The sequence below is a fragment of the Schistocerca americana genome, chromosome 3, assembly GCF_021461395.2.
Source record: "Schistocerca americana isolate TAMUIC-IGC-003095 chromosome 3, iqSchAmer2.1, whole genome shotgun sequence".
NCBI classification, from domain to species: Eukaryota; Metazoa; Arthropoda; class Insecta; order Orthoptera; family Acrididae; genus Schistocerca; species Schistocerca americana.
This window is the reverse complement of record NC_060121.1, coordinates 259,152,892-259,165,554: the sequence shown is the minus strand read 5'-3', so window position 1 is coordinate 259,165,554 and position 12,663 is coordinate 259,152,892. Positions and strand designations below refer to the sequence as shown.

Below are 12,663 nucleotides of genomic sequence, written 5' to 3'. Positions count from 1 at the left end.
CCCACTTCCTTTCTTCCCCTCTCCTTCCCTCTTTCCTGATGAGGCAACAGTTTGTTGCGAAAGCTTGAATTTTGTGTGTATGTTTGTGTTTGTTTGTGTCTATCGACCTGCCAGCGCTTTTGTTCGGTAAGTCACCTCATCTTTGTTTTTATATATAATTTTTCCCACGTGGAATGTTTCCTTCCATTATATTGATATCATTAATTTTAAAAAGTTACTTACATTGCATCAAGAAGAGTAATACAATGGGTCATAATTTGAAATATTTATCTAAAGCACAAATTAGTGAAAACAACTTATTCTGGTTACCTGTGTAGTTTACACTGTTTCGTATTACGAGAGCACACAACATAATAGTTTAGCATTTATGAATTAGCATTAACATCAGTTTCATGCGATACTAACTATTAAATGGGGCTTAATAGTCTCGTATTAAACATTCACATTTATAGACACCATGACGCAAGATATTACTACCATTCACGATATATTTGTGATCCTGCAATTTTATAATATTCATTCTAATTGACAATAGCACCCATGTAACTAGATTCATCTCAATGATATAAAAACATACCAATTTAAAAAATTAATAAAAGGTATGGAATGTAGTAACATCTAAAAATTCAGCAATGTTGCTCTCTTTAAAAACTGTTGGCTTTCCATTAACTGCAAAGACAAAATAACTCTGTTCTTGTAATTTCCACCATCCGTTGATACAATATCTGCAACTATTTTGCTAACAAATTAAAAGAAACACACCAAACTTTCCTTCATTATGCTCACCTACTATTACTCTATAAAAAAAACATACCGCCGCAGCTTTAACATTATGGCTGTGTGAAGGCAAAGTATTCACGAAGTAATACAGAGAAACATGAACGGGAACTATCATAAAAGATAAAGGTTGCTCATGAAACTGCCATCTTAACATGATTCAGAAGTAGCTGAAAAGTATAAAAACACAGAAACTGTAGGCAGATCTTTTTTAATTCCAATACAAAACTTCCATAATGAAAAATGTGCTGTTATTGCAAATAATAATAACATTATTGACTATCAAAACTTAGGAATTTCATTCACTATGCAAAACTGTACATTAAACAATTATGATAAACAATACCAAATAGTAGTAGTAGTGGTGGTGGTGGTGGTGGTGGTGGTGACAAGGAGAGTGTGGTAATGTAGGTGGTTGTGGTGGTGATCATTATCATGGAGATGGATATGATGATGATGATGATGATGATGATGATGATGACTGGAGGATCAGCATAATAGGCAGGTATGTCACGTAGCAGTCCCAAAGAAGCACTGACCAATAGCTATGCGTACTACATTTAAATACCTTTCTTAGTACTACTATGAAATTGGTTGGCAACTTCTTATAAAGTTTTAATGGCCAGTAAAACTAGAAATAAATTTGAAAGCTTAACATCACCATCTAAATAACAATCAATAGTTCAAGATACATCATGACAATCATATAAATTTTGTTTACATTCAGTACTAATTAATAACAATTAAGGAGAAAGATAGATTTCAGAAATTTAAAAATGTATTAGACAACATCTGCTTTTTTCCCACTGGAAACACTGGCAGCTGATGTAATCCAGGCGTTGTCAGTGCTTCGATGAACTGATGTACATACAACTTTGTCAGTCATCAGTGGCCATACCTAAAAAACAAAATCCCTTATTCAAAACTCTGTACTCACACTGTAAAATTGTTTACTATTAATCAACTCAAAAATTAGCATAACATTGGGAAACAAAACCCTAGAAACACAAACTTATCTTTAAATAATCCTGTTCAAGTTATATTTCAACAGGTGGTAACTTCTACAAGTACCATACTGATCATCCAGAATTAATCAACATACTGAGAAGTTTTTAACAACAGTCCAAGAGAAAAGTAGGATCAAGAATCAGGTAACATTGCCTATTCAACAATGGAAAATCCAGGAGACTGCCGTCATGTGTATGTGAGTTGTCATACACAAGTGTGTGTGTGTGTGTGTGTGTGCGCGCGCGCGCGCAAGCCCGTGCGTGCTACCTCCAATGAAGCCCTTGTTGGTTGAAGGATTTTAAGGCTTTTTCTGACAGTCTTTTTGATCTGCTTATCAGTGACAGCTTCTCCACTATACATTGTGTAGCAACTATACTTTCCGTAATACTGTAACACTGCCTATTTTTTAACAAACCATTTTGCAGGGGCTGCATAGAGATACTTCCTGGAAAAGGAGCTATCACAAAGAACTCACATGCTGATAAATGTGGAAATTTGTTCAACTTTTAGCTCCTGTACTTCGTAACTGAGAGGTGGGATGAAATGTAAAATACATCTAACATTCCTTTAAGTGATGGTTTGGTTGTGTTAAACATTGCTGAACGCAGGGGCCCACAAATTGCACGTAATGGTATTTCTATTGTTTAATACAGATAGAAGTTGCATTAACTGAATAAAGTAAATTATATACTAAATCATTCCAAAAACAACTCTCACAGAACACACACACAAAAAAAATGGACAAAGCCATCTTAAAAGTTCATTTTTTGTGCTAGCAGGAGGAATGGTGAAATACATTGAGAAACCAGAGGTGAGATTTCTGAAAATTCAATTCATCATTATTAAAACATTGCATTTTAACTAATAAATGTCTGCATTAAATCTCTGCATGCTCTTCATTGAAGTCATACATAAGTGAAGACCATCCTAGTACTTGCCAAAAGTGAGAGACATGGGAGAACAATACTGATGGAGCACACAGGCAGCTGGCAGTAGTGTGACGACTCTACAATGAGTGGGGATGAGATGGAATCAGGACAACAGTATGGCAAGAAGAGTATGCAGGGCCCTTCCAGAAGGGCTAAACGACAAGAACTTTTTCTAACGAACAGACAACAGTTGAAATCAGGGCAGGTGTTAACGTCAGAGTCACCATGTCTGTTGGCAACAGGTTACTGAAAGATGAGTTGAGACCTCTATAATCCGATATAAATTACTTTCCAGTTGACATCTGTCACATGCAGCTGCTGGCTACCACTTGATTACAGGTGGCACACGAATATGGCAGGTCACTTCAGAAGTGCTGTTACAAGTAACACAGAGCAATGTTGGAAGCAGCCCCCGTGAGGTATGATAGGAACAAGAGATGCTCTGTCTATAGTGACTAAGTGACCAATGACTGAACTGTTGTAGAAAACATTTTATAGCTCTGAATTTAAACTCTTGTCAAAACATAACCACAACCTCGTGATGCACAATGTATTTGAGAAAGTGGTGGTCAAAAACCTGTGGCAGAACTAAAATCACTATTGTTTTGTTGTCAGTGATTAAAGCTAACCTCTATGATTGAATTGAAGACACAAGAATTCAAATCCTAGTGTTAAAAGCAAATTGTAATTTCTCACTATCACTGGTTACCTGAAACAACCCCACACTGGCTACACAAGCTGCTGCATTACCAAATATGAGCAGTCCTCATTGACACTTTGTAGCACATTATAGGCAACACAGGCAGATTCAAAATGAAAAAAGATTTAAGAAGAAAAATAAGAGCAAATGACATCAATATGAGAACAAAAATAACATAGCAAAGTATTACAAATAAAAAAATTACATTTACACCAATGAAATGAATAAAAATAGTAATCAAATTCTTGAAGAGATCCAAACATATAAAATTCTGAACTTCAGGTTTATAAGCTACCCACTGTGCTACGCCCTACAGTGCGTATTAGGCTGTTATATTTATCAATCTGATGCCCCGCCTTCCAATGATGAGCTACAACCTTAAAGAAATTGGCTTAATGCAATGTCATGTGAAGCTTATCTAATGTAAGCCAATTTCTGCGATAGTAATATCCGCGTATGTCTGCTCCCTGCCGCCGTTTGATTAGCAGCTGCCGCAGCAAGTCGTATATTCTTAGCTCACTTATTTGTTACATAGTTTAATTCTTAATTTCTTTGCGTGTTTTTGGTACTTGCATTGTTTAATTCACAAATTTCGGGCGTATTATAGTATTTGAGAGTTGTAGCATTGCGTTTTAGTACCTGAATAGTGTAAAATCGCGTAGTCTCCTTCCGCCGCCGAGCAGTGTGTCAGCAGTGCCCAAGTAGCAGCATTACTGCATTTACTAGGCAATCTTGTACTTTAATAACTGTTTAACTTTTGTGTCGAATTGTTTGTGCTCTCCATAGGTTAGTTCAGGCGTTCTTTGCACAACAGTTTTTAGCATGGATAGGGACTGCAACTGCTGTGTTCGGATGCAGGCTGAGTTGGCATCCCTTCGCTCCCAGCTTCAGGCAGTGTTGGCTTCGGTCACACAGCTTGAGGCTGTTGCCAATGGGCATCACTGTGGGGGTCCGGATGGGGGTTTGTCGGGGACGGCCAGCTTGTCCCACGCATCCCCCGATCGGACTACGACTGTGGCTGCCCGGGATACTGCCCACATTGAGGCTGACCCCTCACTTGTGTGGGAGGTCGTCTCGAGGTGTGGCAGGGGGCGAAAGACATTCCGGAGGGCTGAACGGAAGGCCTCTCCAGTTTGTCTGACGAACCGGTTTCAGGCTCTGTCTCAGGCTGATACTGATCTTCGGCCGGACATGGCTGCTTGTCCTGTTCCAGAGGTTGCCCCTCAGTCTGCAAGATCCGGGCGGTCACAGAGGGTGGGCTTACTGGTAGTTGGGAGCTCCAACGTCAGGCGCGTAATGGGGCCCCTTAGGGATATGGCAGTAAGAGAGGGGAAGAAAACCAATGTGCACTCCGTATGCATACCGGGGGGAGTCATTCCAGATGTGGAAAGGGTCCTTCCGGATGCCATGAAGGGTACAGGGTGCAACCATCTGCAGGTGGTCGCTCATGTCGGCACCAATGATGTGTGTCGCTATGGATCGGAGGAAATTCTCTCTGGCTTCCGGCGGCTATCTGATTTGGTGAAGACTGCCAGTCTCGCTAGCGGGATGAAATCAGAGCTCACCATCTGCAGCATCGCCAACAGGACTGACTGTGGACCTTTGGCACAGAGCCGAGTGGAGGGTCTGAATCAGAGGCTGAGACGGTCCTGCGACCATGTGGGCTGCAGATTCCTCGACTTGCGCTGTAGGGTGATGGGGTTTCGGGTTCCGCTGGATAGGTCAGGAGTCCACTACACGCAGCAAGCGGCTACACGGGTAGCAGGGGTTGTGTGGCATGGACTGGGCGGTTTTTTAGGTTAGATGGCATCGGACAAGTACAGAAAGAGCAGCAGCCTCAAAGGGTGCGGGGCAAAGTCAGGACATGCGGGGACCAAGCAGCAATCGGTATTGTAATTGTAAACTGTCGAAGCTGCATTGGTAAAGTAATGGAACTTCAAGCACTGATAGAAAGCACCGAAGCTGAAATCGTTGTAAGTACAGAAAGCTGGCTGAAGCCAGACAAATTCTGCCGAAATTTTTACAAAGGCACAGACGGTGTTTAGAAAGGATAGATTGCATGCAACCGCTGGTGGCGTGTTTGTCGCTGTTAGTTGTAGTTTATCCTGTAGTGAAGTAGAAGTGGATAGTTCCTGTGAATTATTATGGGTGGAGGTTACACTCAACAACCGAGCTAGGTTAATAATTGGCTCCTTTTACCGACCTCCCGACTAAGCAGCATTAGTGGCTGAACAACTGAGAGAAAACTTGAAATACATTTCACATAAATTTTCTAAACATGTTATAGTCTTAGGTGGAGATTTCAATTTACCAGATATAGACTGGGACACTCAGATGTTTAGGACGGGTGGTAGGGACAGAGCATCGAGTGACATTATACTGAGTGCACTATCCGAAAATTACCTCGAGCAATTAAACAGAGAACTGACTCTTGGAGATAACATCTTGGACCTACTGATAACAAACAGATCCGAACTTTTCGACTCTGTAAGTGCAGAACAGGGAATCAGTTATCATAAGGCCGTTGCAGCATCCCTGAATATGGAAGTTAATAGGAATATAAAAAAAGGGAGGAAGGTGTATCTGTTTAGCAAGAGTAATAGAAGACAGATTTCAGACTACCTAACAGATCAAAATGAAAATTTCTGTTCCGACATTGACAATGTTGAGTGTTTATGGAAAAAGTTCAAGGCAATCGTAAAATGCGTTTTAGACAGGTACGTGCTGAGTAAAACTGTGAGGGACGGGAAAAAGCCACCGTGGTTCAACAACAAAGTTAGGAAACTACTGCGAAAGCAAAGAGAGCTTCACTCCAAGTTTAAACGCAGCCAAAACCTCTCAGACAAACAGAAGCTAAACGATGTCAAAGTTAGCGTAAGGAGGGCTATGCGTGAAGTGTTCAGTGAATTCGAAAGTAAAATTCTATGTACCGACTTGACAGGAAATCCTAGGAAGTTCTGGTCTTACGTTAAATCAGTAAGTGGCTCGAAACAGCATATCCAGACACTCCGGGATGATGATGGCATTGAAACAGAGGATGACACGCATAAAGCTGAAATATTAAACACCTTTTTCCAAAGCTGTTTCACAGAGGAAGACTGCACTGCAGTTCCTTCTCTAAATCCTCGCACAAACGACAAAATGGCTGACATCGAAATAAGCGTCCAAGGAATAGAAAAGCAACTGGAATCACTCGACAGAGGAAAGTCCACTGGACCTGATGGGATATCAATTCGATTCTACACGGAGTACGCGAAAGAACTTGCCCCCCTTCTAACAGCCGTGTACCACATGTCTCTAGAGGAATGGAAGGTTCCAAATGATTGGAAAAGAGCACAGGTAGTCCCAGTTTTCAAGAAGGGTCGTCGAGCAGATGCGCAAAACTATAGACCTATATCTCTGACATCGATCTGTTGTAGAATTTTAGAACATGTTCTTTGCTCGCGTATCATGTCGTTTTTGAAACCCAGAATGTACTCTGTAGGAGTCAACATGGATTCCGGAAACAGCGATCGTGTGAGACCCAACTCGCTTTATTTGTTCATGAGACCGAGAAAATATTAGATACAGGCTCCCAGATGGATGCTATTTTCCTTGAGTTCCGGAAGGTTTTTGATACGGTTCCGCACTGTCGCCTGATAAAGTAAGAGCCTACGGAATATCAGACCAGCTGTGTGGCTGGATTGAAGAGTTTTTAGCAAACAGAACACAGCATGTTGTTATCAATGGAGAGACGTCTACAGACGTTAAAGTAACCTCTGGCGTGCCACAGGGGAGTGTTATGGGACCATTGCTTTTTCACAATATACATATATATATGACCTAGTAGATAGTGTCGGAAGTTCCAAGCGGCTTTTCGCGGCTGATGCTGTAGTATACAGAGAAGTTGCAGCATTAGAAAATTGCAGCGAAATGCAGGAAGATCTGCAGCAGATATGCACTTGGTGCAGGGAGTGGCAACTGACCCTTAACATAGACAAATGTAATGTATTGGGAATACACAGAAAGAAGGATCCTTTACTGTATGATTATATGATAGTGAAACAAACACTTGTAGCAGCTACTTCTGTAAAACATGTGGGAGTATGCGTACAGAACGATTTGAAGTGGAATGATCATATAAAATTAATTGTGGGTAAGGTGGATACCAGGTTGAGATTCATTGGGAGAGTCCTTAGAAAATGTAGTCGATCAACGAAGGAGGTGGCTTACAAAACACTCGTTCAACCTATACTTGAGTATTGCTCATGAGTGTGGGATCCGTACCAGATCGGGTTGACGGAGGAGATAGAGAAGATCCAAAGAAGAGCGGCGCATTTCGTCACAGGATTATTTGGTAACTGTGATAGCGTTATGGAGATGTTTAGCAAACTCCAGTGGCAGACTCTGCAGGAGGGGCGCTCTGCATCGCGGTGTAGCTTGCTCACAAGGTTTCGAGAGGGTGCGTTTCTGGATGAGGTATCGAATATATTGCTTCCCCCTACTTATATCTCCCGAGGAGATCACTAATGTAAAATCAGAGAGATTCGGGTGCGCACGGAGGCTTTCCGACAGTCGTTCTTCCCGCGAACCATACGCAACTGGAACAGAAAAGGGAGGTAATGACAGTGGCACGTAAAGTGCCCTCCGCCACACACCTTTGGGTGGCTTGCGGAGTATAAATGTAGATGTAGATGTATGTGACACTGACTTGCGTCTTATGCAGAAGGATCCAGTAGTGTTTGGTTAGTGCTGTGTATGAAATGTGTGTCTGAGCATCTCATGCGCACTTGTGCATGTGACAAAATAAAGGGCCAGATTCAGAATTTGGGATCGAAACACATCAAGTAAGATAGAATGATTTTCTCATTTTGAGAAGGCACCAGGAGTGAGAGATCTGTTTAATTTGCTAAGAGCATTCTAAAGCCAAGATCATGTAAGTATTTCTTTATTTAAAACAACCAGCTATGACAGACTTATTGTATCTTCATGTTTTAAAAAATCTTTTTGTTATGAAACATGATCATTTTAAATTGGACCTCACGCCAAGTTGTCGTAGATAAAAAACCAGCACATTATAGGAGGTTTGTCATAGTTAAAGTATAAAAAAATACGTCTTGCAAATGGCCATATCCATATTGACACTGCTCACAGATGATTGTTACGTCACAGTACGAAGTAGTGTTACGTCACAGTACGAAGTAGCATAACTGCTTACAAAGCTGTCTAGCTTACGAGGACTGTTCAAAACATTCCGTGTCATTCAATATTTTGCATCAATGGCATTTTGGAGCGAAATGTGGTTGGCTTCCCTGCACATTTAATGCGCAACTGCCAGAAGTTTCACTGTTTTATGTCTTAGTTATTGTTCAGTGCTGTACTGAATATAACATCGTGTCGCACAGTTTGCGAATTTCAACATGGTAGAGTTAGGGGAGCAATCAATCTGCATTAAATTTTGTGTGAAACTCAAGAAAACCTTTACAGAGACACACCAAATAATACAGGAAGCCTATGGTGATGAGTGCTTAAACCGCGCACTGTGTTGTAAGTTGTTCACATGTTTTAAAAATGGCCAGACAGAAGTTAAAAATGACCCTTTTCAGGACGCCCGTCAACATCTACCGATGATGCTCATGTCAGGAACATCACCATAGCTGAGTGTCCCAAACAAAGATAGACTGCCTGAGAGATTGCAGAAGAACGTAATGTATCAGTTCGCTCATGTCGAAGCATCTTTGAATGCATCATGTTGCTGCCAAGTTCATCCCAAAGCTCACAAATCAAGCCCATAAAGACCTTTGCTTCGCAATCGAAGCACTTTTGGATTGCGCAAATGAAAATGAGATGTTCCTTATGAGAACCATAACTGGTGACGAGATATGGGTCTAAGGTTATCATGTTGAGACAAAGGTTCAATCATGTGTCAGGAAAGGTTCTCCAAGACCAGAAAAAGCTTTCAGGTCACGTCAAATGTCAAAGCTGTGCTGATGGTTTTCTTTGACTTCGAACAAATAGTTCATGAATTCGTGCCACAGGGACAAACTGCTAACCGATGTTACTATTGGGATGTGCAGCAATGCCTGTGAGAAAGTGAGAGAAGGAAACGGTCTAAAATGTGGCAAGACAATTCGTGGCTTTTGCATCATGATAACACACCTGCACATTCGTCCCTGTTGGTGCGTGACTACTGCACAAAAAACAAAATCACTGTGCTGTGTCATCCTCTGTACTCTCCAGACCTGGCCCCTGTAGACTTTATTTTCAAAGTTGAAAATCCCTTTGAAAGGATAAAGATTTGCAACGTTGGATGAGATAAAATTCAAAGACAGTGCTTCGAGCAATCCAGCAAGAAGGGTACCACGACTGCTTACGGAAGTGGAAATGGCACTGGAAGCAGTGTACCAAATGTGGAGTAGAGAATTTTGAAGGAGTCTATGCACAGAAAAATTTTGTGGACAAAGTTCTGGAATTTTTTGAACATAACTTGTATGTAAACATACGTGTTACTGTGTTTTTGTGACATAAGAATCTCTCATATATATATATATATAAAAAGAAAGATGATGAAACTTACCAAACAAAAGCGCTGGCAGGTCGATAGACACACAAACAAACACAAACATACACACAAAATTCTGGTTTTCGCAACCAATGGTTGCCTCGTCAGGAAAGAGGGAAGGAGAAGGAAAGACAAAAGGATATGGGTTTTAAGGGAGAGGGTAAGGAGTCATTCCAATCCCGGGAGCGGAAAGACTTACCTTAGGGGGAAAAAAGGACAGGTATACACTCGCACACACACACATATCCATCCACACATACACAAGCAGACATTTGTAAAGGCCCTTTACAAATGTCTGCTTGTGTATGTGTGGATGGATATGTGTGTGTGTGCGAGTGTATACCTGTCCTTTTTTCCCCCTAAGGTAAGTCTTTCCGCTCCCGGGATTGGAATGACTCCTTACCCTCTCCCTTAAAACCCATATCCTTTTGTCTTTCCTTCTCCTTCCCTCTTTCCTGACGAGGCAACCATTGGTTGCGAAAGCTAGAATTTTGTGTGTATGTTTGTGTTTGTTTGTGTGTCTATCGACCTGCCAGCGCTTTTGTTTGGTAAGTTTCATCATCTTTCTTTTTAGATATATTTTTCCCACGTGGAATGTTTCCCTCTATTATATATATATATATATATATATATATATATATATATATATATATATATATATATATATATATATATATATATATATATATATAAAATTTAAATATTTTTGTTGTGACAAACCTTTCCTCATGTGCTGGTTTTTACCCACATGACAACTTTGTTTGAGATCCACCTTAAAATGAACACATTTTATAAGAGAAAGATTTTTTAAGACCTGAAGATGACACCAGAGTCTATCAAAACCGGTTCTTTTGGATACAGAAATATTTATGCAATCTTGGCTTTAGAATGCTTTTACAAAGTAAGAAAGCAGGACATTCAATGGGAAGTGGACTGACCAATTGTTGTGGCAGTTTGGCAATGGTGAATGGTTTGGGTAAGACGCTGAGCACTTCAATTGGAGGAAACCAGCTCTAACGCAAGAAGCGTCAACTATCAAGTAATCTAAGTCTGACTATAGTAGCCATGTGCCCTTACTACTGACACAGTATCATACACAACAAAAACTTTCACGGTGTAGAGCCTTAGTCAACTGGGACATTGAGTGTGGGTCGTCAATGATTCTCACTATTGTTTTTGGGGGCGAGACTGTTTGTGTTGTACATGATCTGGTGAAAGATCAAATCAAACATGGAGTCTGAGGACCCATACCTCTCCCAACTCCATGAGTCAAGCACTTTTTATCTGTTGCCTTTTTCTCGGCATATATCATGTCATCTGCAACTGTATGAGAGGCTGTTAATAAACAAACACAAGAATGTGAACTTATGTATGTCAGTTTTATACAGGGAGTATCAAAGATAATCATCCTATTTGGCACATCTATATTTCTGAAACTGATACACACATACAATGAATTTTGGTTTTTGATGAACGGGAAACTCAATTTCCCCCCCCCCCCCCCCCAATATCATTTCATAGGTGTTCAAAATGTCCCCCTCGAGATGCACGGCATGTCAATGAGGTATTTAAATTGTTCCGAAATTGCAGTGAGCATGTCTTCAGTTATAGTTTCCACAGCTGCTGTTATGCAACGTCTCAGTTCGTTTATTATCTACAGGTTACTCACATTCATTGGGTGGCTTGCGGCTACTTTTGTACACAGAAAAACTTAACTTTCGCACCTCATTTATAATCCAAAAACTTACGCCATCTTGCTGTTCACTTTTGTCACAAGAAATGTATCGATGTTGTGAGAAGGTTATGAAAACTGTAGCGGAAGTTCTGACTACTTCTGTTCCTTATTTATGTCTCTGTGTGCGATAGCTGAGTGGTTCTTTTGTGTGAGAGTATTTTCTCCCCTGTCAGTTGTCTTACAGTGGTAAAGAATATTGCAGCGAAGTGTTGTGTTTCGGTTTATTAAGAGGTGCAAAAGTTATGTTTTTCTGAGCATAAAAGTAGCTGCAAGCTGTCCAATGAATGTGAGTACATAAACTATGTAACAACCAGTACCCATCCGAACTGTATCCACAACACTACCACATTCCCAACCATATGACGCTTACATATGTAAGCTTACATTTTTGTATTTGTTTACTAACAGCACATACAGTTGCAGATGACGTGACGTATACTGAGAAAAAAGTCAACAGAGCAAACCCAGAAAATATGCCAGAAACAGCGGCAACAATAATAAAACCATGTTGTGATGCATAGTAAATATGGTATCGTGAAAGTATTCACAGAAAACAATATTTAAAATCAAACAGTATATTTGTATAATGTTTTACAACGTTTTATAACTATGATATTTCTGCATGTTTTAGAATCAAAGAACCTACTGATGATCAAGATATTTGTCACTGAAACTAGTTTGGGGATAAATAAATAACAAAAGTGTTTTGCATCAAGGCGAACCCATAATTCCCATATTGTTATTTCAGTACTGATATGTTAATTGTTGAGGAGAGGGTGAATCCTTGGTAGTATGTTTTAAGTATGGTAAACCATATTGTCGTGTCCTTTATGACCGGATTACATACACATTATTCCAGCACGATAATGCAGTTCACACTACAAAAGCCTTGAGGAATTTAAATTTATGGATCCTTGACTGGCTCGCCCACTCTGGGATGTGATGGGCAGAAGTATACTTTCACACAAGCACC

At 40.4% G+C, this 12,663-nt stretch overlaps 1 protein-coding gene across 1 annotated transcript in view; it reads right to left on the bottom strand.

The window, feature by feature from the left end:
* Positions 1-971: 971 nt before the first annotated feature.
* Positions 972-12,663, bottom strand: part of LOC124607320 (RING-box protein 1A) — a 28,189-nt gene continuing 16,497 nt past the window's right edge. The window contains exon 5 of the mRNA XM_047139619.1: positions 972-1,675. Within this exon, the coding sequence (XP_046995575.1) occupies positions 1,663-1,675 (13 nt within the window). The 3' untranslated portion in view covers positions 972-1,662. The remainder of the gene's footprint in view (positions 1,676-12,663) is intronic.